General features: G+C 33.6%; 2 protein-coding genes and 1 long non-coding RNA gene across 3 annotated transcripts in view; 1 reads left to right on the top strand and 2 right to left on the bottom strand.

The window, feature by feature from the left end:
* Positions 1-20,267, top strand: part of LOC143049788 (uncharacterized) — a 31,813-nt gene extending 11,546 nt beyond the window's left edge. Inside the window, exon 2 of the long non-coding RNA XR_012970314.1 lies at positions 16,815-20,267. This is a non-coding gene — a long non-coding RNA (uncharacterized LOC143049788). The remainder of the gene's footprint in view (positions 1-16,814) is intronic.
* The window catches only part of LOC143049787 (arginine kinase-like), a 196,582-nt gene extending 169,589 nt beyond the window's left edge, over positions 1-26,993 (bottom strand). Inside the window, exon 1 of the mRNA XM_076223523.1 lies at positions 26,981-26,993. The gene's annotated coding sequence lies outside the window, so the exon portion shown is untranslated. The remainder of the gene's footprint in view (positions 1-26,980) is intronic.
* Positions 9,708-14,901, bottom strand: LOC143049777 (uncharacterized). Its single transcript, XM_076223507.1, has 2 exons — positions 14,775-14,901; positions 9,708-13,150 (listed from the first exon to the last, which is right to left on the bottom strand). Exon 2 carries the CDS (start codon positions 13,127-13,129, stop codon positions 10,973-10,975), a length of 2,157 nt encoding a protein of 718 aa, XP_076079622.1. The 5' UTR covers positions 13,130-13,150; positions 14,775-14,901; the 3' UTR covers positions 9,708-10,972.
* Positions 26,994-27,771: the final 778 nt, after the last annotated feature.

Raw genomic sequence — 27,771 nt, 5'->3', positions numbered from 1 at the left:
GCTGAACCAGATTAATGCATACATGTCCCAGTTTTACTGTGATGAAACAACCAAACGTCTTGCTGAACCAGATTAATGCATACATGTCCCCGTTTTGCTGTGATGAAATAACCAAACGTCTTGCTGAACCAGATTAATGCATACCTGTTACCTGTTACCTGTTACCTGTTACCTGTACTGCAACTCCCTCCTATGTCAGGAGAACCACCAATCCTAGAATCGGTGTAATATCACTCGCGGTTAAAATCCTCAAGATTATGTTTAAAAGATATATAAAACCTTTAAAACTATAAAAGAGATATTAATTTATCTCCTCTGGGGGATGTGACCCTATCACCAATATTTACACTATTCTGGTATGCATAAAAAGTCATCCACCATTCAAATATAAAAGTTGCTTCTTTCATATTAAAAACGGTAAAATGTAAATACACTATATACAACAAAATGTTCTATCTTTTGGTATGACCCTTCTTTTCAGCTCGGTATTACACGCTTTTAATCACTGTTCAATTAATATTGCCCGTCGCTGGAATAATTTATGACACAGACCTCTCGATAATGTTTCTATTCTATTCTGTGCATTCTCATTTAAAAATCTAAATTTTGAGCAGTCGATAACTAGCTGACACAAATGTTCGTCATTGGTTATTAATTCTTGGATAAGATCCTGATCCTCTAGGTTTTCTGTCAATACCTCGCCTATCATATGCAGAAAATCATCTCTTATATATTGTAGCTTAGAGCACTTTAATATGAAGTGAAGTATATCTTCTTCTTCCTCGGCACATAACTGGCAAATAGGCGACACATGTCCATTGCTAAATTTAGCTCGATGATATTGCAGGTATATTGTCCCTGTTGCTAACTTTGCTTTTAAGGAGGCAGATGTGATGGCATATGGATTTGTGCCACAGCTTTTCCATATGTTATGTATTTTCCCTTCTTTGACATTTTCATAATTTAGGCGAGACAGAGTAGATTTCGATTTTGCTTCACTTATCATTTGTTTTATACAGTGATCATTGACGGTTTTATTTACCAGGTTTTTCCAAAGTTGTTTCGCGGGTGGGTTATCTATAATATCATATGGCGATGGTAGGTCATATATATTGGCAATTTCAACAGTTTTTGTAAACCAGCTACCAGATTGTAGAGATTTTGTTGCTAGCTGTCTGATAGCTAATTTTCTTTCAATTGAGTTTTCATTTCTTATGATATTTCCAAAGGTTTTCAGTATTCGTTTATGTATTTCTGATTCAATGGTAATCCGTCCAAGAAGAAGATGTGAAGCTACGTTTGCAGTTCTGTCTGGCAGGTGTTGAATTTGTCGCAAGAGTTTTCGAAAATAAGTGGAGAGGTTTTTCATGTCTTCAGTAGTAAGTGTGATGACATCGAGACCATATAACAATCGAGGTAGAACGTATGTTTGAATCAGATGAATTGCAGCTTTTGGGTTTACTCCGTTAAGTCCGTGAAGACCTGCACCCATCAGTGCATATACTGTTCTCCTTGGTGTAATTATCCGTTTTTTTACGACAAGTTTTGTGCCTGTATTTGAGGTATTGTCCCTCTCAATTCCTAGATGTGTTGATGACGTTGGGGTAGCCATAAGTTTGCCATTTAAATGCCAATTACATTCTGAAGAATTGTTAAAGGTAAGTACCACAGACTTTTGTTCACTTATTTCGTATCTGTTCTTGTTTGCAAAACTCGATTGGATATCCAGCATGGTCTGAAGTTCATATGGGTCGGTTGTAATTAATGTGACATCATCAGCAACAGTTGGAATACCACAGTATATTGAGCCAATGGTGGCTCCGATTTGGTTTTCTTCAAATGTTGTTAGTAGGGAGTTGACGAATATTTTATATGCTGACGGGGACCATATTCCTCCTTGTCGTACTCCTTGTTGTTCTATGATTTGATGGGAGAGTTCTCCTTTCCATTTAACTTTTGATGTCAATTCTGTATACCAATTTTCAAAAAATAGCCAGTTGTTTCCCTCAAGTCCTGTTTTGTGCATTTCTCTTAGGAGTCCTAAATGCCATAGTATATCGAAGGCTTTTCTGGCATCCATCAGAGCAATGTAAAGGCTTGATTTCCTTTTCTTTGCCTCCATTATTAGTTCCGTAATGATAAGTGCCGCAATACATGGACTTTCACCCTTTGTGAATCCTTTTTGTAGACTACTTTGTCTTTCTAATATTTTATTTTCATTTCTAGATAAGTGTATCTTCTCCACAACTTTGCCCACTGAACTTGTAATTGTTATTTTTCTATATGAGTTTGGGTCATCCTTTGGCTTTCCACCACTCTTAAAAACCGGGCACACTATTCCACTTTTGATAAGTGCTGGTATATGTACATGTTTAAACAAGAAGTTTATAATAAAAGCTAAAATAGATATTAATGAAGATCCACCATATTTAAGATGTTCAGCGGATATATTTAGTTCATCTGGTGATTTCCCATTTTTAAAAGATAAAATTGTTTTTTCCACAACGTCAGTTGATACATGTTCTATATTGTGTTGATTTTCTTCTAAAAAATATTTATGTAGGTTTTGTACATCTTGTTCTACATGGTTTTTAAAGATTGGGTCAAAGTTTGGATTTTCAGATGGTGTAGCTAGATCGTAAAAGTAGTCCGCCCAGGCTTCTCATATTTCAGGGTCTGTGTTGATTATTTCTTCCTTAAAGATGAATGCTGATGCACAGGTATTCCCAGGGTCTCTTTGTTTACGAATAAGCTGATAAAAACCTTCACTATCATTTTCGTTTAGTTCCATAATTCGTTCGTATTTTTCATTTCGCTTTTGTGCAGCCGATTTACGCTGTGTACTTCTGAGTACCTTCTTACTAATTTTTAGTTCAATATATGCACTCTGAGTAGGATCTTTTTGCTTTCCTAATGACTTCCATTTTCCATAGCACTCTTTGCTTGTTTTTGCTGCTGCGGCTATGTCCGGGCTCCAACATATTTTTCTCTTTTTACGCTTTTTGACGGGTTGTTTAAATTGCTTTTCTGCGTTTTTATTTAGTATGGTACAGAGTTGTTGTATTTTCTCTGCAGCATTTTCACAGGTGATATCTGAGCTAAATAATTTTAAGTCATCTTCTACGTCCTTTGCATATTTTTGTTTATCTATTTTCTTCCAGATGATTCGTTTAGTCTGTTTTCTTATATTTTGAGTATCCTGTATTGGTATTGCACCCTGGAGTAACACCAGTACTGGGTCATGAGTTGAGGTGTTTTCTGGTTCTCTCATAAATGTTGTGTACATAGAGATAATTTCTTTACTCTGTATGATATAATCTATTTGAGATTCATCCCTCCCATTATAATGATAAAATGTATTTTGCCTACGACATTGATTTGGAATGAATAGTTTTTGCTCCTCTAGAAAATTTTTGAATGTTTTATCTCTGGAAATCCCATCCTTTCTGTGAAGTGAAGCATTCATATCTCCACCCAAAATAATGTCAGCGGTAGCACTATATTTTTCCATAATTTCTGCTATTTCATCCAGTATGGCTTGATAGTCATCCTGTGTATTGCTGCCTCTTGTTGGCATGTAAGCGCAGATAAGTATTAATGGCTTTTCGTACTTTAATTTTATAGCGATAATTCTGTTTCCACCATCTGGGAGTAATTCAGAGAACTGGTCAAATTTCTTGCGTACGCATATAGCCACCCCCCCATGTCCTCTTGTCCGTTCCCTTGGTTCAATCATCTTATCCTCGTCAAAAGACTTAACATGACATTGAAAGTCCAAAAATTCTGTGCCAATTATATGTTTTTCATGCTTATAAAGCCAATGTTCTTGCACAAAGATTATATCTGCTCTATTGCTTATTTTTATACGACCGCAAATTTTGAAAAAAATTTCGTCGTATATTGCTATCACGTTGGCGTCTGCGTCGTCGTCGTCGTCGTCGTCGTCGTCGTCGTCGTCGTCGTCGTCGTCGTCCGGCGTCCGAATACTTTTAGTGTTCGCACTCTAACTTTAGTAAAAGTGAATAGAAATCTATGAAATTTTAACACAAGGTTTATGACCATAAAAGGAAGGTTGGTATTGATTTTGGGAGTTTTGGTCCCAACATTTTAGGAATAAGGGGCCAAAAAGGGCCCAAATAAGCATTTTCTTGGTTTTCGCACCATAACTTTAGTTTAAGTTAATAGAAATCTATGAAATTTTGACACAAGGTTTATGACCACAAAAGAAAGATTGGGATTGATTTTGGGAGTTTTGGTTTCAATAGTTTAGGAATAAGGGGCCAATAAAGGGCCCAAATAAGCATTTTTCTTGGTTTTTGCACAATAACCTTAGGTTAAGTAAATAGAAATCTATGAAATTTAAACACAATGTTAATGACCACAAAAGGAAGGTTGGTATTGATTTTGGGAGTTTAGGACCCAACAGTTTAGGAATTAGGGGCCAAAAAGGGACCCAAATAAGCATTTTTCTTGGTTTTCGCACTATAATGTTAGTATAAGTAAATACAAATCTATGAAATTTAAACACAAGGCTTATGACCATAAAAAGAAGGTTGGTATTAATTTTGGGAGTTTTGGTCCCAACAATTTAGGAAAAAGGGGCCCAAAGGGTCCAAAATTAAACTTTGTTTGATTTCATCAAAATTGAATAATTGGGGTTCTTTGATATGCCGAATCTAACTGTATATGTAGATTCTCAACTTTTGGTCCCGTTTTCAAATTGGTCTACATTAAGGTCCAAAGGGTCCAAAATTAAACTAAGTTTGATTTTGACAAAAAATGAATCGGTTGGGTTCTTTGATATGTTGAATCTAAAAATGTACTTAGATTCTTGATTATTGAAGTTTTTTGGTCCAGTTTTCAAATTGGTCTACATTAAGGTCCAAAGGGTCCAAAATTAAACTTTGTTTGATTTCATCAAAAATTGAATCCTTGGGGTTCTTTGATATGCCAAATCTAACTGTGTATGTAGATTCTTCATTTTTGGTCCTGTTTTCAAATTTCAAATTCTACATTAAAGTCCAAAGGGTCCAAAATTAAACTAAGTTTGATTTTAACAAAAATTGAATTCTTGGGCCTCTTTGATATGCTGAATCTAAACATGTACTTAGATTTTTGATTATGGGCCCAGTTTTCAAGTTGGTCCAAATCAGGATCTAAAATTATTAAATTAAGTATTGTGCAATAGCAAGTCTTTTCAATTGCACAGTATTGTGCAATGGCAAGAAATATCTAATTGCACAATATTGTGAAATAGCAAATTTTTTTTTAATTAGAGTTATCTTTCTTTGTCCAGAATAGTAAGCAAGAAATATCCTATTGCACTATTGTGCAATAGCAAGAATTTTTTTTAATTGGAGTTATCTTTCTTTGTCCAGAATCAACTTAAATCTTTGTTATATACAATATACAATGCATATACACTTTTTACTACCAACTGATAAATTTAAATAATCTTTACCATTCAGTGATAACAAGCAGTTTTTTTACATCTTAATATTTTATGATGTATTTAAAGAGTAGTTATTGTTGCAAACTCCATTAGAAATTTGAATTGATATCAGTTTTGAAAAAGGGAAACGGGGATGTGAAAAAAAAAGGGGGGGGGTTAAATTTTTCTCATTTCAGATTTCATAAATAAAAAGAAAATTTCTTCAAACATTTTTTTGAGAGGATTAATATTCAACAGCATAGTGATTTGCTCAAAGGCAAAAAAAACCTTTTAAGTTCATTAGACCACATTCATTCTGTGTCAGAAACCTATGCTGTGTCAACTATTTAATTTTAGATTTAAAAAGTTTGAAGAAGAAATCTTTAATTGATTTGTAAAATCTTGGCATTTGTTTTGTGTAAAAAAAAACCATGTAATGTCAAAAATTTGATCACAATCCAAATTCAGAGCTGTATCATGCTTGAATGTTTTGTCCATACTTGCCCCAACTGTTCAGGGTTCGACCTCTGCGGTCGTATAAAGCTGCGCCCTGCGGAGCACCTGGTTTCAAGATATAGTTTGTTGGATCTATATCCTTCTACGTTAAAAGTTAGAAGTGATATGGTGCATTTGTTGGATTGACGTACGGATTTTGCAGTTGGAATTGATGTTGCATCTGGTGATGAGGATGTGACTGGATTGCTGATGGATGATGTATCCAGTGTTGTTGTGGTATTGGTTGGACATGCGGGTGGGGCTGGATCTGATGCTGTGGTGTTATTTGCTGATATCTGTTCGGCTGCTGACTGCACGTTTGTTTGTTGGATGATGTTGTTTCCTTTGCTGGTTTTCTGTGATTCTGATATCTCTGCTTGTTTGATCTCTTCCAATTGCAAGTCTGTGATCGAATGTGTTTGTTTTTGAAGTTTCCGAGTTGGGGTTGAATTTGTTCTGCTTCCTTTAGCCGTACCTTCCTTGGAATGGGAGTTTCTAAAAAATGGTCCTGATTTATTTCATTTTCATTGAAGCTATTGGCCCCATCATCATTAATAAAGTCAGTTTCGTCACCTCGCATGTTGACTATCAGGTCGTCCAGTCTGGTATATAGATCTGTTGCATCATCTGGTAAATTGTTTGTGTGGTTTTGGGTACTGTTTGATTGAAAAGTACGTTTTCTGGCTTCCTTTGGAGCGTGGTGATTTTCTTCCTTTCTGGTATTATTAGTGTTGTGAATTTTTTCATTCATGTACATTATTTTCGTGTCATGTTTATGCATGTCTAGCTCTATTTGACGCACTTTTTGCTCCAAAAACCATATTTTCATTTCATTCATTGTGGAGTTTGAGTCAGATGTTACGTTTGTTGGATTTGTGTGACTTGATTCATGGGATTTTCCGTTAATACCTTCAAGTTGTTCAATTCTCTTTCTTGCTATTACCAGAGAGTGTTCTACGTCCTTTTTTTCTTGTTCTAAATTGATGGTAAATGACCTGTTTGTGGCTATTTGCTTTTTGAGCGTTGTAATTTCTGAGTCCAGTTTGCAGATTTTGTTTTCTTTAGATTTAATAATTTTGTCTTTGGCCTCCAATTCACATTTCAATTGATTAATTTCGGTTTGGTATAGAGCATTGTTTATATTTGGCGAACTATTGGAATTGTTTTGGTGGATAGGTCTATCATTCCCTATGTGTTGCCCATTGGTTATGCCAACGTTGTCTGTATTTGTTGTATTTGTACCATGTTTTTTGGTTGCCTGTAGTTGTAATCTTTTAGGTTTGGCGTAATTTACATTATTTCCAGAGTTCTGAATTGTTGGAGTTTTACTCATGCCGGGCACCATGATTTTGGGATGCTGCATAGCAGAGCTGCCATTGTCATTGTTCCTTTTACAATTTTCTGTTGTTGTTGGTGATATAATTTGCAACAGTGTGTTTTGTGGGCTTGATACATTATAGTTTGCTGGCCTCACATTGGTTGGTGAATCAAGATTGCTTTGAGACTCATTGTCTGACTTATCGATCAAGGCATTTAACTGAATCTTACAAGTTCTACAGATATAATTGTCATCCCCAATTTCTTCAATAATCTTAATATCTACCGCACTTAAATTCTCACATTCGTAATGAAACCATTGGTCGCAAGTGTCACAACCCACAGCTTTACAATTGTTAGTACACATTTTATTGCATATTGGACAGGTTGGCAGAGTAGAGTTTGTGATACATGGGTTTATTGCCATGTTAGAAGATATCTGTTCCTTATTGCCTAATTCTTCCTGTTGCGGAGTTAGTCGGCCTTCTTTTGATTGTATTGAAGAACTATATATGCTTGTTTTGTGTTTAGATACAGCCTTTTGTGATTTCATATTTTCCATGTCAAGATATTGTTTACAGCTTTGTCGTATCATGGAATTAATTGAAGTAAAATTTGCATTTCTATCTAGTAATTCTAGTATGTTCATCAAATAGGATTTTGTGAATGTTAGTACATGTTCTTGCTTGCCATTCAACAGGACTTTTGATGTTGAGTTGTAAAAATTCAATACGAAAAGTTTTTCATTGTTTACATAGATAGTGTACGACTCAGAGATTACAGACCCGTTAGTATCTTTTGTTTCAACGGATTTGATGTTTGTATCCTGTGTCTGTAGAGTGCTTATAGTTATATATTTAAATTCTTCATACGCCGCAGCAGAAAAAACTAGTACTAAATTTCCTTTTGTGAATTGTGGAGTTACAGAGTATGTTCTTTCGGCCGCTTCCATTTTCTTGGCAATTGCCTTTGGCTTGTTTAGAGTATAAGTGACATGATGGTCTTGAGCTTTTATACTTTTGTTTGCCAATGATCTTTTGGGTGTAAAAAGAACCTTTTTTGTGCGTAGTCTATCGCTTTTTCTTCTAGCTATTTCCATTGTTATTGTTTATAATATGATTCAGAAATAATAGTACAACGGTTCGAATTCTTAATGCGTACTTATGCAGCAACAGCGTGGCTTGGACATTCCATGCCTTCTGAGTATGTACATAAAAAATTAAATTAAGTTTTTGAATTCAGCTATCGATCTCTTCCGTTAATTTTCTTTCATGCAGCAACAGCGTGGCTTGGACATTCCATGCCTTCTGAATACGTACATAAAAAATAAAGTTTTTGAATTCAGATATCGATCTCTTGCACTAATTTTACTTCATGCAGCACCAGCGTGGCTTGGACATTCCATGCCTTCTGAGTGCATACATAAACTTTTATATTTCAAGTAGAGTCAGAACCAGCAGTCCTTTTGTATATGTTCTGCTATTTCAATAAGCCAGACTTTTGCCAGATGCGGTTTTGGGTGTACCCCGTCAGCATATAATTTAAAGTTGTAAAATTTCTTTGAAGGTTTATTTTTCCCCCTTTTGACTTGCTTCCTGGTATAAAGGTGATGGCTGAAGTGAGGCGAGTGGCAATCAGAATTCTTATTTATGTATGTTATACTTTCATTAATTTGTTCTATTTGTTTCTGTAATTGAATATCCTGTTCTTTAAAAATTTCAGGGTTAGGATGGTTGGCTGCCTTGTTGCATTCATAAATTGAGTAGATGGGAATTTCTAATAATGTTAGCCTGCAGTTAGGATGATTTTCTGTAATGGAGTCAAAGTTTTGCAATAAAGTGATGATGTTTTGGGCAGCATCTGCTTCTTGAGATTTTAAGGAGATATATCTATTTTTATCTCTTGTGGTTGTGTTACATGTGCCTAGCCATACGTATATGTGCAGATTTCCGTGAAGCTTAATCTTATCTTCGATGTTTTTTATAAGCCAGTCATAACCTTGTTGAATTGTTCTGTCACTTGCACACCACCATAAAATGTTCTTATCAAACGGATGAACTACCTGACTAGCCAGGCGTAATCCTTTGCTGTCCGATAAAATAACAGGCGTGAAGCGTTTCGTCCCTACCAGCGGGCGCCTCGGTTTTTGCAAAAAGTCCAAAAGTTTTTTCTCTGACATAAATAATTTATGAATGGAAAGTTCAAATGGTCATAAACAGTAAAAGTCTTTTATATATATGTACAGCTAATACCTCTTTATGTTTAAAATATCAGTGAAGGGTCACATACACCAGGGTGACAGATATTTACATGTTTGAATAGGGCGCCAAAAAAAATCAAATATGGCCGACCCGGGAAGGAAGGTATGCTTTGAAAATAATATGTACAACGGCTTGTTGCACTGTGTTACTATTTAAAAAAGTCAATATTACTTTGTTAAAATACTCCAATGAACATGATGAATATATATACAGGTGAGGATAGATTAAAACAATGTTAATTTGGTAAAATTTTCCTCTAAGTCAGGAGCAATTTCAGTGCGACCGTCTTCTTCCAAGCCTCGTTTCTCAAAAAAACATGTCCCAGTTTTGCTGTGATGAAATAACCAAACGTCTTGCTGAAACAGTTCAACGCATACATGGATGACTTTTGCTGTGATGAAATAACCAAACGTTTTGCTGAAACAGTTTAATGCATACACGGATGACTTTTGCTGTGATGAAATAACCAAACGTTTTGCTGAAACAGTTTAACGCATACATGGATGACTTTTGCTGTGATGAAATAACCAAACGTTTTGCTGAAACAGTTTAAGCATACATGGATGACTTTTGCTGTGATGAAATAACCAAACGTTTTGCTGAAACAGTTTAACGCATACATGGATGACTTTTGCTGTGATGAAATAACCAAACGTTTTGCTGAAACAGTTTAACGCATACATGGATGACTTTTGCTGTGATGAAATAACCAAACATTTTGCTGAAACAGTTTAACGCATACATGGATGACTTTTGCTGTGATGAAATAACCAAATGTTTCGCTGAAACAGTTTAATGCATACGCAGATGACTTTTGCTGTGATGAAATAACCAAACGTCTTGCTGAAACAGTTTAATGCATACATGGATGACTTTTGCTGTGATGAAATAACCAAACGTTTTGCTGAAACAGTTTAATGCATACATGGATGACTTTTGCTGTGATGAAATAACCAAACGTTTTGCTGAAACAGTTTAATGCATACATAGATGACTCTTGCTGTGATGAAATAACTAAATGTCTTGCTGAAACAGTTAAATGCATACATGGATGACTTTTGCTGTGATGAAATAACTAAATGTCTTGCTGAAACAGTTAAATGCATACATGGATGACTTTTGCTGTGATGAAATAACCAAACATCTTGCTGAAAGTTAAATGCATACATGGCTGACTTTTGCTGTGATGAAATAACCAAACATTTCACTGATTGCGATTTCTTTTGGCACATGAATGGTTCTGTAAACGTGCGATTGACTCAAAACATATCTTGCTGCAATGTTCCATTTGATTTGTGATGAAATAACCAAACATTTCACTGAATTGAATAATTTTCTATGCAATGTTCCATTTGATTTGTGATGAAATAATGAAGCATTTCACTGAATTGATAAATTTTCCATATATATGTATGTATATGAAAATTGACATCATATTATATTTTTTTTAAATTAAAGTCTAGATTAATCAAGTGGATTTTCCTCTACCACGACCTTTTCCCTTTCCTTTACCTTTTCTGCTGCAATTAGGACAGAACCAATTATTCTGGTCTTTCTTCAAAAATTTCTCTGTTCCTTTGATATTTACACATTTGTAATGGAACCAGCAGTTGCATTTGTCACATGCAATACTTTCAAATTGCATTTCTGCTGGTTCCCAATCGCATTCCAACATACATAAGGAACAAATATATATTTCACTTTCAGACCATTCATGTGCCAAGTTTTTCTTTTTTGAAAGAGATAAGTGTTCATCATCTTTACTACATTTATTCTTCCTTTTAGGACTAACAACCTTCGAAGAAGAAGGGGTTTGCTTATCGCCCAAGGCTTGTATTTTTGTCCTTAATGCCTGTTTTTTTTTCCTTGGAATGGTTCTTTTGAAATATTTTAAAGAATCAACAAAAGAAATTCTAATAAAATGTTCAGTTACATCCCGATATAATTCCATAATAAGTGTTAAAAATAGTTCATCTTCAATTTTACCATCATCCTGAATATCAAATAATGAAATCCATTTGCCAATTAGTACATCATCATTATCAACAGCATTCCTACAATGGTTATGCAAGTCTTCCAAATATAAATGCATTTGTTTCAGACTTAATTTATGTTGTAATACACTATGTAAAGACAGGAAAAAGTTAAATACACTGTCATTTGGTATTGTTAAACCCCTCGATGGTCCTTGCTTAAAATCAATTTCAACCATACTTTCATCATTGTCAGCAACATCTAATTCACTAATGCGAAACTGCTTCAGCAAACACTGTTTTTTATAGTCCATCCTCATAGCCAGCTTGCTTTTTTTGGTGCTCTGACCCATTTTTCTTAATACAGACTCTTTTAAACGTTTAGTAATTTTTTGGACACAGGCTCCAGTCAAATACCTAATTTTGCTTTTTCCTGCTGAGGACAATTCTTCCTCTATGCTTGTTTCAGCCTCAATGTCAGTTATCTGTTTAGCAGTTACAGCTTTAGCTTTTTTTTCTATTTCTTTATTCATTAACCAAAATACTATTTTGGTGGACAATTTATTCTGATATTTATTTATATTGTTCACTTTAAATAGTTTCTGAATAGACAATATATGTTTATCAGATAACACAAATTCATTCAACTTGGTGTATGCATTAATCCAATTATCAGAATTATCCAATTTCGCACTAACAATGGCATCAACATTATAATATAGATAATTCACATGGTCTTTCAAAGGTAATGATACGAAGAAATCAGGAGATATATCCGACATAAATGGCGCAGATTTATTTTCTGTTTGAAATTCAAAAATATCCCATGGTGAAGCTAAAACTGGCAGTTCATCCATGTCCATACAAATATAAGTATCATCTGGATCCTGATCAGTTGGGTCATCTGGCGGGGGACATTCGACAGATGGCATAACAAATGTATCCTTACAACAGGATAAATCATCTAAAAAATCATTAAAAACTCTGTCATAAAATTCATAAACAATATCTGGATGTTTCTTATTAGCAGCTGAACTGTTATAATTAACCAGCCTTAAACCGTCAATGCTGACTGCACGCCCAACTGCAACACCCATCTGTCCTGGAGCAAAAAATGAAAAAGAATCAACTTCCACATTTTGCAGTGTCTGTCCTTGTGCTCTATGTACAGTAAGTGCAAATGCCAATATTACAGGAAACTGTTTCCTGCTAGCCAAATTCTTCTGTTGTTTCAGATCAAAAACATCAAAGGAAGCTCTTTCAAGAGTAACTAACTTTCCATTAAAGTTGATAATAGGAAGAATATCCTTTGCCACATGGTGTACAACTCCCTGCATGCCATTACAAAGTCCCTGAGTAATATTTTTGACTAAAATGACTTTGGCACCTTTCTTCAACAGTAGGCTTTTGGGAGCCACACAGTCTCTCAAAATACGTACATTCCCTTCATCTTCAGCCTTGTAAACCACCAAGTCTTCATCTATTTCTTCCAACATTTCATGATTAATAAACTGAGCATCAAAATTGGTTCCAAATAATTTTGTGACTTCATGATTTGGTACATTCAATGGACGATCCAGTTGTTTTAGGAAAGAAACAGTTTGTTCATCTGGCATTCCATCACAAAGCTGGTTTACTGCTTTAATGAGCATAACCTCATGCTGCCTGACAACCTGAAAAAAAAGTGAATCAAATACTTTAAGTGGCTAATGTTTTACAAGAAGTGTGAAGCAGCTACCAATTCAGAAATTGTTTGAATTTCTAAGATTTTAAATTAACTAAAATTTTGCATGATTTTTTTTAATAGTCGTTTTTGGCTTTGAACTAGCTGTCAGTAACTGCGAGTACTTTCAGATCAGTACTAATAGTCATTCTGTTGTTGGGATGTTTAAGTGCTGAGCCACTCTGTTTTTGTTAGATGTATTTCTATCCATCTGATGAGTTGAGCCTTTTTCAACTGATTTTTATAGTTCGTTCCTATATGTTGTACTGTTACACCACTGTCCAAGGTTAGGGGGAGGGTTAGGATCTGGCTAACATGTTTAACCCCGCCACATTATTTAAGTATGTGCCTGTCCCAAGTCAGGAGCCTGTAATTCAATGGTTGTCGTTTGTTGCTGTGTTACATATTTGTTTTTCGTTCTTTTATTTATACATTAATTTGGCCGTTAGTTTTCTTGTTTGAATTGTTTTACATTTGTTATTTCGGGGCCTTTTAAAGCTGACTATGCGGTATTGGCTTTGCTCATTGTTGAAGGGGGTACGGTGACCTATAGTCGTTAATTTCTTTGTCATTTAATTTGGTCTCTTGTTTAGAGTTGTCTCATTGGCAATTACACCAAATCTTTTTTTTTATATAGACATCAAAGAGATAGAAGCCATCACTGTGGGCCCCGCTGTAAATAACAAGACATTATCTTTACCATATGACATTTGAATCTCAACTGTTAACTAAGCTTTTGACTTTGATCTTTTTACATATAAAAGGACACACCCTCTGATGTCAATTGATATACATGTCAAGTAAGAACTTTGAAATCATAATGTTTTTTAAGATATAGAGCCGACACAATCTTTTCAATAGACCATGGCCATGGGGTTCTATACTGAAACCTAAGTTTTTTACCTAGAACTTTGACCTACAAAATTTTGAAATGATAATGGTTCTCAAGATATAGAGCAGACACAGTTTGTTACAGACGGACAGACTGTTCATATATATGTCGACCTGCCACTAGACAGGGCCCTAATTATATACTACTTTGAAGGACAAATAAAAGCTTTTACAATATACTAATTTTTTCCTTGTTTAAATATACAGTTTTCCATGGGTACAAGATTTATTTCAATCAAGTAATAGATACTCAAGATATCATCAGGAAATCAATGACCAAGGAATAAACAGGCATAGCAATAAATGTTTGCTCCCTATATTTTATGAGTCTTGTCCTCAGTCATGCTAATGTATCAAATTTGTGCCTCTTGCACTATCATATGTTCAGTGGACCTTGAAATTGGGTTAAGAACTATAATTTGGCATTAAAATGGAAATATCATATCATAGGGAACATGTGTACTGAGTTTCAAGTTGATTGGACTTCAACTTCATCAAAAACTACCCTGACCGGTCATGGGACAGACAGACCAGAAAACATAATGCCCCTCTACTATCGTAGGTGGGGCATAATTAAAATAGCATACACAATAACCTGAATAAAAGGGAGAAAAATCTGATCCAAAAATGTGTACCGGTATATATACTTGATAGGGTTTTAGCATGAATTGAACATATTTTACCTCTATTAAATTGATGTGATGAGGAAATGACAAATTGAATTTATCACTTTCAAAGCAGTATGCACCGTGATCATCATATCGGCGATTTGGTACTGGTGGCAACTGTTTAAAATCACCACATCCTATCACCTGTGGGAAAAAACATGAATTACATTTTCTATGATCTTGGTGATATATAAATCAATAATTTATGCGACAAAAATTTCATGGGACGGACTGAGTGATGGACAGACATTTGTAAAAAAGTACACCCCCTTTTTTAAAGTGGGAGTATAATAAACCTAAATTGCTGCCCTTTATAGCTTACTATTCAATATGAACTAATGTTCCATGTTGAAGGCTGTACTTTGACCTATAATTGTTGAACTTTTTATACATTGTGACTTGGATAGAGTTATCTCATTGACACTCATATCACATGTTATCATTTGTAATTATTTGGTTTCTATGTTATGAAGACACAGATAGAATTTTTATATTAACATGATTAATATAAATAATTATGAATTTAATTGCACAAATCCATTTTAAATCATGCATGAAAGACCATAATTCTTTAACTCATATAGAACAAGACAATTAAGAAAAATCATAGTGAGCTGAACATCTAAATAGTGGTATATATTTGTATCTATTGTTTGGCTGATGTTCTTAAAAAGTTAAATGTCCTTAATTTAGCTACTTTATTCTGAAAAATTAAAAAAATATATACATGTATAATTGTTTGCTTTGTGCATAGCTGATGTACCTTTGTCAGTCATTTCATACACATTATCAAACACATTATAATAGCAAATAATACCTATATACCACCAAAAATTTTGGTATTCTTTTTGACATGCCTGCACACAAATTCAACCATTTCAAACACTTTTAATGACAGCATTGATATTTCATCAATTATCAGTGTATCAGCTTCTTCAATTCTCTTCTTGGCATTAGAAAACTGGTCATCATTGTCAAATAATTCTGCCAACTTTTCATATGTATGACGACCATCAAGTATCCCGGCCCAATGGTGCAAAGTAGTTGCACCATGGCCAATCTGCAGACTTGCCATTCCAGTAGTTGCAGTAACTGCCACATTAAGATTTAATTTTAACGATTGCACAATTTTTCTATAAAGAAAATATTACAATTAGTTCGGAAATATAAACCAATTCTTAGAGCTAATTAAAAAGCATCATGTTGTCAATATTTGTATGTAAGCTTATCTAATCTGATCATTCTTATAATATATATAAACTCGAGACTTGACTATACTTTTAAAAATTAATTCTTAGTCTGTATTTTTTTTGTGTGTCATATTGTTACACCACTTCTCTTATATATAAATAAAAAGGAAAGGGTTGTTGAACATGTTGATTTTTTTGATTTTTTGGTGATAGTCCTTAGTTTTGCTTTTTTTATCAGTTGGTTTTCTTGCTATATCTTTAATTTTTGCACTGGTAAATTTGGGGTTCATTTATACTGTAAACAGTTTGGTCTGAGCCATGGCTCTTAGTTGAAGGCCATACTGTAAGCTATATGGCTCTACATTTAAGGCCCTACTTTAAGCTATACTGTATACATGGCTCTATGTTATAGGCCCTACATTAAGCTATACATGGCTCTATGTTGAAGGCCCTACTTTAAGCTATACATGGTTCTATGTTATAGGCCCTACATTAAGCTATACATGGCTCTACATTGAAGGCCCTACTGTAAGCTATACATGGCTCTATGTTAAAGGCCCTACATAAAGCTATACATGGCTCTATGTTGAAGGCCCTACTTTCAGCTATACCGATCTACGTTGAAGGCCCTACTGAAAGCTATATGGCTCTACTTAAGGTCCTATTGTAAGCTATAAGTGCGAAAATATAATTTATAAAACTACATTGTGTCTTTGATAGTATTGTCTGGTTGGCACTCATACCACATTAACACATCATCTTATTTTTATACTGTAAAAATATATCATAATTAAAACCATATATTTTATTTGGGTTATATTGCTAGATGTTAACATGAGCACTTACATTATTTTTTATATTGCAGGTTGGCAGTTAATTATGTAAATGTAGAGGAGGAGAAGTGCGAGACAAAATTGCTGGACATATATGAAGCTTGCTTGGCATTCTACTCATTGAAGAAACAAGCACCTCCTAGTAAAGACTTAGTAGGTAAGCTGATACCAAGAATTTTTGGTGTCAGTTCTACCAATAAATTCTTTAAAAGTGATTACAAAAAAAAAATTGTATACGAACAGTTAAAATTGAGGCCTCAGAATAGCAGCCCTGTAGTTATTCCAGCTTATTGTTCAGCTCTTGAGGAAGAAAATCATTATAAAATAAGATGTCCTTTACCAACTCTGGTTAATAATGAACAACAATTTTGTGATGTAACATTTGGCAAAGATGACACATGGCTGACACTGAATAATACAAATTTCAAAAGTGGATTTCCACTGCAGATAAACCAGGCAAATGTGGATGGTATGCTTAATGTTATATGTTCCCTTAAACTTTGTAGTGGGATAAAAACTCATGCTGAAGTCAATTCAAGTGCATTTCATAAGGAAACTTGTTGTTTGTTGATTGACCCTGAAAATAGTTATGAAACACTGAAATCAAAATCCTGTCAAATTATGTTAAACTGGATCGGAAAAAGTGTAACCTGCATGAGATGTGTAGATTCATATTCTAAAACACAATCCAAGAATAAAAGCAAGAAACGGCTTAATGAAAATGAAAATTTATCCCAACTGAACGTTAAAAAAAAATGTGTCGATGAAAAACCAGCTTTAAAAGAAATGAAAAATAGTATGAATTGTATTGAACCAGAATCTTTGAAACCTTTGCCTGAAAATAAAATTATAACCACTCAAATTAATGAAAATCAAGCTATTTCTATTCCCGATGAAACTGTGAAAAATCCAATCGATGAAAATCAACCTATTTCTATTCCTGATGAAACTGTGAAAAATTCAATCCAACTTTCAGAGAAGGATCATGATGATCTAGAAGAAATTTTGAAATTAGTTTTAAAAACGGATGTCTCAGAAAATTTTGTACTTCTATTGATATCGCAGCTGAATAACTGCAAAAAAGGTTTAGATGTTCATCAGAGAAGGTGGGACCCTAAAATAATTAGTTTGTGCCTAACTCTTTTTATAAGGTCTCCACAAACATACAATGACCTTAAACAATCTGGATTTCTTGAATTGCCATCAAAACGGTTATTGCAGTACTATAAAAATTCTGTAAAACAAACTCCTGGTTTTAACCAAGGTAATATTACTTGGATGACTTAAGAAATGGAAAAACAAAAAATTTCTGAATTTGGAAAACATGGACGAAATGTCTATTCAGGATGACCTAATTATCACAAAATCTGGTGATTCCTGGAATATTGTTGGCTTTGTTGATATGGACACCACTAACAATAATATTGATATAATTTGTAAAGGAAAAAAAACTGTGGCGCTTGCCACTCATGCTCTCCAGTTTGTTTTCCATGGACTTACTGGCTTCAGATGGCCTATTGCATATTTTGGATCTTATCCGGCAACAGCACATCAACTTTACACAACATTTTGGAAGTGTGTTGATATAATGGATGATCATGGCTTTACTATTGATTATGTTATGGCTGATGGAGCCTCAACCAATCGCACTTTCACAAATATGTTATTTAACAAATGTAATCCCAGGGAACATGATTTTGTGTTTCGTGATGTTTTTTGTAAAAGTCACAAAATGTTTGCTATTCAGGATATAATGCATGTCATTAAAAAAATTAGAAATAATACAGAGTCTAGTAAACAGGAACACAAAACAAAAGCTGGAAGATATCTCATTATTAATGATAAACCAATAATATGGGAGCACTGGATTGAAGCATTTAAATTCAATTTTCAAAATGGCTTTGCAATACATCATAAGCTTACAGAGGAACATATATATCTGACACCTGCATCAAAAATGCGCAATCAATTGGCAATTCATGTATTAAACAAGGACATGCTTTATCTCATGAAATCGTATCAGGCAACTTTACCCAGGCCTCAGATGTTGGCATCAACTGTAGAGCTACTTGAACATACCTCCCAGTTGGTAGAAATATTTTGTACCCAGAATCAGACAGTTTCATCAATGGATAATCCAAAGTTTGCAAAACTAATGAACATTCTTAACTTTTTTAATTCGTGGGAAGAGACTGTAAAAAAATCTGTTATGATGGTAGACTCCAAAAATTTAATAACCAGAGAAACCCGAGAAGACATTAATTCGTCAATAATGGGATTTATTTCATTTTGTCAAGTTATGCTTAAGAATGGTAATAGCATTAACCCTGGGTATCTTAATTCCGATTTAGTGGAAAACTTGTTTGGCCAACAAAGAGGAATAAGGAATGGTGCCAACACAAACCCAACTTTAGCACAGTATGGGCCTGCAAATACGGCTATAATTCTTGGGCAATGCACTGTCTCCAATAAATCGAATTCTGGAAAAACAGCCTCCTTTTTCACAGCAACAACACCATGTCCTTTGAACCCAGCTAGAAATAAGTCCAATGTTGCTATGAAGAGAGGAATTCGACTTTAATGTCACAATAATCAATCACATTTTATATAAAAAATTAACCTTTTAAAGATTTTAAGCTTTTAGTAAGATTTTATTTTGGTCTTAACATAGAAATTTATTCTCAGACAATAAAAGGCTTTGAGAAATGGGAGTAAATGTTTCAGCGAAACATTTCATTATTTCATCACATGGACTCTGTGACATCCATAAAGCATCATAAAGGGCCAAAAAGAAATAGCGTGTCTAATTTGACCAAGAGCTCTACTGTGATAGTCGAGTTGACATATTTATAGACCCTCATTGATAGGATTTCAACCTCCTGTGGTAAGCCGACAAATGTGCACATTTTCCCCTCAAAATTATGAATCCATGATTATTCGATAGACATGCTATAAAATATTGATAATTTCTACTCGCCGATTGTAATTTCCAGCTAAGATTATTGAACATGTGGTCTAACATCTGTAGTTACCTGTGTAAAAATATAGTTTGCCGACCTGAGGTCAAAGGTTTTTTGCCGACAAAAAATTAAAGAGGGTAAATCGTTTACGGTGAAGAATTGTTTTCCGTTTTTAATGAAACTTGACAGATTTTGCTAATTATTTTTTTAATCATCGGAAATGTCCTTCTTGGTGAAATTCGAATTAAAGCTGTTTTATTATGCTGTACAATATTGGTAACTGAGTCATAATCTTTAAATTTATTTCAAGTACAAATTATTCTGCGCGATAGAAAAATGTACAAGGGTGTACTTGAAATAAATTTAAAGACTTGTAAATTATAATTTGAATGAATTCATTGTCATCTTCTTATTCTTCTGCAATAATATTAAAACTCTATTTTAAACAAAAGCTGCTGGTTTTTAAAACCAGTTATGAACGAAAATGTTATAAAACAGATATTATAAAATAAAAAGTAAGGATATCAGAAGGATTATTTAAAGTCAAACGCACATGACTGTCAAAAATGAACGGACAATGCTACGGCAATAAATAGAAAACGACAAAAGACAAACAACGATCGCAAAATAAATGAATAAACAGCAAAACAAGTTTACAATCGCACAATAGACGATAATATTATAAGTAAAGACTATTTCACAACAAAATCAAATCTTGAGAGCCGGGTGCGACGTGATTTTTTTACACTGATGGCCGACTACCGTTACGCTAAAATATTTGTATTAAAACATTTACCGACTGTATCAACCTATGAAGTGTTTGTTTTAAACATTTAACGACTGTGTCAACCTTTTATAAGTTGTTATAATTTTTTATAAGTTGTTATAAACATTTAATGGCTGTGCCAACCCTTAGAAAGTTGTAACAAACATTTAACGACTGTCCCAACTCTAAAAACGTTGTGACAAACATTTTTTGACTGCATCAACGTCTGAATAGTTGACACAAACAAATTTTAACTGTCTCAACTATGAAAAGGTTGGGACGGACATTATGCAACTGCCACAACTATTAGAAAGACTGTAATAAATAGATTTTGACTGTGACAACACCGTAAACCACTGCAACAGTTCTGAAATGACTGATGGTAGCATTTTTTGACTTTCACAACCCGTAGAAAAGTTGGGACAGACATAAATAAACTGTTGCAACGAAATATGACAGATTTGACAGTCATTGCTGGTCTTTTACAGACTAAAACAGTCGTACAATGACTGTTACTGGTATGGACAGTTGTTTTTTCGTCCAGTAGTGATATATAAGCAATTGAAAGAGAAGATGTTGTCTGGTTTAAAATTCAGAAGTTATCTGTGCTATTTAGTTGACGTACTGATCATTTCTGAAACCTTCGAAAAGCATTAAGACCATATCAAGGAAAAACGATTTCGAGACTTTTTTGAAACATTTGTTTGTTTTATAGTAATTGAATTGATAACACAATGGGGACTGCTGTACCCCCTTTTATTACATTATTATCTTATTTCGTCTGTTTTATTTGTTCACGCATCGTTGCCAATATAATGGAATTTGATGCGACTGTCATACAAGTGAGAGATTAGATAGCTATATAAAACCAGGTTCAATCCACCACTCTAATGCAATTATTTTGTAACGATACTTTTCATTGGACGTTGACTAATATTTTGAGGGGTTAGATTCCACGTTCTACCAGTCCATAACTCAGAAAGCCAACATTTTGAAGTCCGTTGTTTTAGGGTATGTAATTTCTCAACAAATAAACACATTTTTAGCCTCAAAATCGTCTTTTTGTCTATATTGAAACCATTTTGAAGCGTACTAAAAGTAAAAATACGTTTAGTTTTCATGTTTGACATCCAAAGTATACATATGACGTCTCATTGTTTAGATGCTACAGACGATGCAACAGTTTAATGGACTTTTTTCATTTTTGGCATTTTTAAGCCAAAATATTTATTAAATGAAATTTATTTTAATATGTGGCATTAAAATGAAAATAAATGTATTGTATTTTAAGCTTGTCCTTCGTAAAACTTGATTTTACTGTCGCAAATACCCGTTTACCTATCTTCGCTACGCGTCGCTAGGTAAACTCAATTTGCGACAGTAAAATCAAGTTTTACGAAGGCCAAGCTAAAAATACAGTTATCTCCTAATTCTCAAAACATGCCAGTGCCAAGTCAGGATTACGACTGTTGTTAACCATTCGTTTGATGTGTTTGAGATTTTGATTTTGTCATACGATAGAGTTTTTCCTTTTTTAATTTTCCAAGAAGCTCAGTATTTTTGTAATTTTACTTTTTAAGAGAACGGAAAAAAAGAAACCCGCCGGTTTTTTTGTTTGTTATAACAATGTGTATGGCAAACACTTGTTTCTTCAAATAATGACAATACATTCGTGTTTACAGCAGTTGATGCATTCAGTATTGGTTTTGACGTGTGATCACGAATGAAACAATTCTTCCTGAAGTTTAATTCACAATCAAAAGGTGAGCAAATTCATGATCAAAACATTCTTTTTTTGAAATTATCTACGAATAACGACCAAATTGTTCATTATCGCCTTCTTAAGTTGTTGATTTCCAAGATATTGCGAAAGGTGTAAAAACCTATGTTGGAAATGTGGATGTCCGTTTGATCTTTATTCGATAGCATGTGAAATTGAATACCTTTCTCGCTCAACGGAAAATGGTAGAGAGTGGCAAATATGCAGGTAAGCTGCATTTAACTAGTCTCGATCATCCAGACGCTCCATATCCTATATGTAGAGTCTGGATTCAATTGCATTGAATAATTGTTAAGTTGGGGCGTGACAAAATATGCAAATGAGCTAGTTTTAATTTTTCGGAAAGTTTCAAGATTTATCTTCTATTCATGTTAACACTAGATAAAACCGAACAGAGGAAATGGACTATCAATGGACGTGGCATCCAAATCAGCTGAGTCTATCTCAAGTTTATACATTTCTCACTCAGTTGTGCCAAACACATCTCTATGTGTTTCTTGTTCAACAGTTGGTTCAAGAAAGTATCTCATATTATCTAAAAGTGGCTCTGTTGGTTCCGCATTCGAAAACTGTTGTAAATTTTATGAAACTAATCTACAGTGCAAAGAGAACTTTGGCAGTTACGTTTGTCATCAATGTAAATGGTATGTACGAGAGAAGCTCTCCTGTGATAGTGTAGTTCAACTTTTACAGACCCCCAAATTGATAGAATTTCTGATTCCTGTGATTATAGGTGGAGTTTTAGCTGTAACTTCAGGGTACCCAAACGCTCATTCGTCACAGATCGCCCCAGCCTTTTAATTTTTATATAAGATAAGATAAGAAAACTTTAATTTCATTCGGCATGGTTTACAACATACAAAAACATAAGCAGTGGCGGATCCAGAACTTTTCATAAGGGGGGGCCCGCTGACTGACCTAAGGGGGGGCCCGCTCCAGTCATGCTTCAGTGATTCCCTATATAATCAACCAAATTTTTCCCACGCAAGGGGGGGCCAGGGCCCCCCGAGCCCACCACCAAATCCGCCTATGATAAGCTCTTGTGAGCTTTTCACCGAATATATAAAACAAAACACAAACATAGAACAGACATACATACATACAGACATAGAATGAATATGATATACGTGCAAGGCAAACAAAGCATACATATTTAAGAATAGCATATAAGCACACACAAAATGAATAGAATAGCACTATGCAAAGCAATCCAAAAAACAATAACCACAATCATGACTAAAGCAACTAAGAAGCAAATGAAAATTTAAAAGCTATGAAAACAAATTAAATATATATTTGGTACTGTTTAATGCTGATCAATGGGAATTTACTCACGAGAGAACAACAAAATAGGTTTTAATTGTCAAGTTGTGTTCCCCTGACTGGCTAAGGCTCCTTGTTGAAGGCCATATTTTACCTATAGTTGTGAACTATTAATACAATGTGACTTGGAAGGAGAGTTGTATCTTGAAAAGAACACAACATATTTTATTTTCAATTAGGGGCACACAAGGATCATACAGAGCATACATTAATAAGGAAAAAGAATATTTATTTGCATAGATACATATATATATCATGTATGTAGATACATACAATTTAAATACAGTTAAAATACAATTATTACATTATTAACTCATATTCTTTTTAATAAATTTACCAACACATTAAAAACCTGATTATCTTCTAATCACAGTTTAAGACAGAAGCACAAACTTTGAAATAGCATTTCAAGTGGTCAAAATTATTTTGAAAAGCACATGTTGAAATTCTATACCTGTTATAGTTTCAATATTATTGAGGGGCCTGATGGATTATTTTCGTTCTTCGTGATTGGTGTATTTTCACTATCGTTACCCGTTTTTCTACAGATTTTTTCCCTTATTATATTTTTTTCGTGATCCGTGATCATGGAAATTTATTTTCTGTGAATCATGATTGACAAAAAAATCAACTTGTGAATCGTGATGAGCCCCCCCCCCCCCCCCCCCCAATCTGGCCCCTCATTTTTAAACTAATTTTTAGGTGAATGTGAAACTTATTAATTTTTAAAAACACACAATATCTCAAACTTTATGAAATCTTCTCATACAGTTTTTTACCAATATCTCTGAATTATCAAAGGAAAATATTACACCTTTACACATGCTATTTGGAAATGTTTGAAGAACTTTTTATTTATTAGATTTGAAAATTTATATTTTTGCAGAAAGAGGGTTAAAAATTTGTATAATTAACTCCTTTTACAGTTTTCAACTCCATTCTTCAAACACTTCATGAACATGTCATAATAATAATGAAGTCAGCATGTGTATTTGAAGTGGATAAGGGATACTCAAATGACCATTTTTCATTATTAAATGTAACTTGGAATTTCCTTTTTCAATATTAAATTAAAGAGTCTCAGTCATATTTTTAAAACACCACAAAAATGTATGATATGTTGAAAACAGTACATGACAATTAAGTTTATTTTTGTGGAGAAATTAGGCTAATGACTCACAGTACACTTCTTTAATTTGTAAAACACCATAATAGCAAATTATTGGTAATGGTATGCACAGCTTAGCGCAATGACTACAAATTGTTGCCTCCCTAAAACACACTGATCATGCTGATATGCATTCACATCTAACAATCAAATGTATATGATACATGTACAGTGTACACAAAATAACTATATAGTTCCATAATATAAGTCTAAAAATGTACATACAACATCACCAAATTGTTTTGTATACGACCGAAAAAATTTGCGTTCGTATATTGCTATCACGTCGTTGTCGTTGTCGTCGTCCGTAGACACATTGGTTTCCAGACAATAACTTTAGTTTAAGTGTATGGATCTCTATGAAACTTAAGCAAAAGGTTCAATACCACAAAACGAAGGTTGGGATTGTTTTTGGGGGTAATGGTCCCAACCGTTTAGGAATTAGGGGACAAAAACAAGCATTTTTCTAGTTAACGACTATAACTTGTGTTAAAGTGTATGGATATCTCTGAAATTGTACCACATTTTACAAAAATACAATTTCTTATCAATTTTTTTTTTGGGGGGTAAAAATAAATCTTTTTGGGGGGGGGCACATTTTTTTTTCTTCAAGATTTACGAAATAACCACTTTTTTGGGAAAAAAATTTAGGGGGTAACATTTTTTTTAGGGGGGGGGGGGCAATTTTTTTTAATTTATTTTTTTATATTTTAGGTTTTTCTCACAATTTATTTTGCTATTTCTTTGTCTATAGTCTAAAAACAGATTTACTAAGTATTGCACAACAGCGCAGTGTATTGCACTACAGCACAGTGTATTGCGCAACAGCATGAAATTGAAAATAAATTCATATCATTTAACCAATTTCAAGTTATTTGACTACATTTATTCTGTGACAGAAAACTATTATGTGTCAAATATTTAATTAAAATCCAAATTCAGACCTGTATCAAGCTTGAATATTGTCCTAATTGCCCAAACTGTTCAGGATTGGACCTCTGCGGTCGTATCCAGCTGCGCTTGGCTAAGCACATTTTTTGGTGATGTTGTACATTTATAGACTTGCATTTTATATTTGGTAGTGTACTGCATCATATTTATATGATCTATCGCCTCGTAAGATTTATCATTGGCTATTATTCAAACATTAAATAGTCTCATAATATATATATAAATTATTTAAAACTTTTAATACATACATTATTTATACTGATAACTTAGTCTGTCATTTGTCTGTTCATTTGGCTACCCATAATTATAAATATGAAATTTCTTTAATATTCAGGTCAATTGAAAAAGCTCTAAATCTATATGCAAAAGCAGACGATTTGACAGAAAAAATAGAATCCAAATCACAGCAGCTGCAAGAAAATGTACCAACAAAGCGCTTATGTTCCTTACAACAACCATCTGGGAAAAGACACAAATCAGCTTTGCAACATGATGTTACAGGTAAAAGAAAAAAAAGTTATTGCATGAATATTTTACTAACTGTTTATATAAAGGCAACATCAATTTTTTATTATGGTTATTTGAATTTCAATAAACGTCTTAATGTCAATATCATTACAAACCTCATATTTTTGTACAACATCATCAGAATTATATACCAGTAATAATAGTTTCGATTTAACCAAAATTAAGTTAATTTATGATAAATTATTCACATTTATGAAAAAAGGAATCAGCTTGTTTTTCACTTTTACATACATGTACATGTATCTAAAAATGTTAAGGTTCATCAGAACGAATTGACAATTATACATGTATATACCCCTCAGTTTTTCACATTACAATTCGACAAATATATATCCATTTTTAATTAATGCATGCAGATACTAAATGAATGTGCAATGGTTAATGTTTGCTCAGGGAAATAAAACTGTTATTAATAATCATAAGAAAGCATTTACATGAATTTTGATGTTGCCTTGGATGTTATTATCATTAGGGTTTTGGCTGTTATGTGTCCGTTGATTGGAATGTCGTCTCTTTGACATACCCATTTTCTATTCTGTATTCTATTTTGCATGTCATCATTTAAAAATTATAACTGCCTAAACTGGATTTTGCTATCCTGAAATTAGGCATTAAAATTTCAAGCAACTTAACTGTCTAAATTACAAATCTTTTTTAAGAAAACATCTAAGAAGATTCTCTTATAAATAATCAAAATTGGAAATGTTAACAAATGAATTTACTTTGTATTTTAAGTGTTGGTGTAAATTTTAGCATGTTTTTGAAAAGGGGGAAAACTACAATGCATATAAAACAACTTTTATTATACAAACTAGTGCAAGAAAAAAACATTTTTTCAGTTCAATAATCACTTTAAAAATCAGAAGATGTAACTGAATAAATACATTTGTAGTACATTTAATTCATATCAAACTGTTATGATACAACAAATATCCTTTTAATGGGCAATGAGTAAGCATTCTACTTCATAATTGTGTCTTTTTATGTCCCTGCAGCAAGGCAAAGGGTACATTTAAGTGTTACCCTTGTTATCTGTCCATCCTTCGGTCTGTCCTAAGTAGTCCCCTACCAACGAAGTTGAAGGGGACTTTAGGTTTGCACTCTGTCCGTCAGTCAGTCCGTCTGTCAATCCTTCAGTCCGGCAAATCAGCTTTACACACTTTTTTTGTCATGCTTGAAGTTAGTGGTTTGATATTTGGTATATAGTATAACCATGATAAGTTACAGATCAAGTTCTAATTTTGTTCCGGTCTGGGGATTTTTTGCAGAGTTATGGCCCTTAGACTTAGAAAAATCACATAAGTAATCTGTTTTCGACACTTTTTTTTGTCACACTTGAAGATATTGACCTCATATTTGCCATATTGTTTAACCATGACAAGTTATAGATCAAGTTAGAATTTTGTTCCGGTCTGATGATTTTTTTGCAAATTATGGTCCTTGGGACTTAAAAAAATCATGCAAGAAATAAATTTTTCACTATTTTTTTTGTCATACTTAAAGAGTTTGATTG

Source organism: Mytilus galloprovincialis, chromosome 10 (genome assembly GCF_965363235.1).
Source record: "Mytilus galloprovincialis chromosome 10, xbMytGall1.hap1.1, whole genome shotgun sequence".
In the NCBI taxonomy this organism is placed as follows: domain Eukaryota; kingdom Metazoa; phylum Mollusca; class Bivalvia; order Mytilida; family Mytilidae; genus Mytilus; species Mytilus galloprovincialis.
Note: the sequence above shows the minus strand (reverse complement) of the source record. Positions and strands in the feature narration are given on the sequence as shown.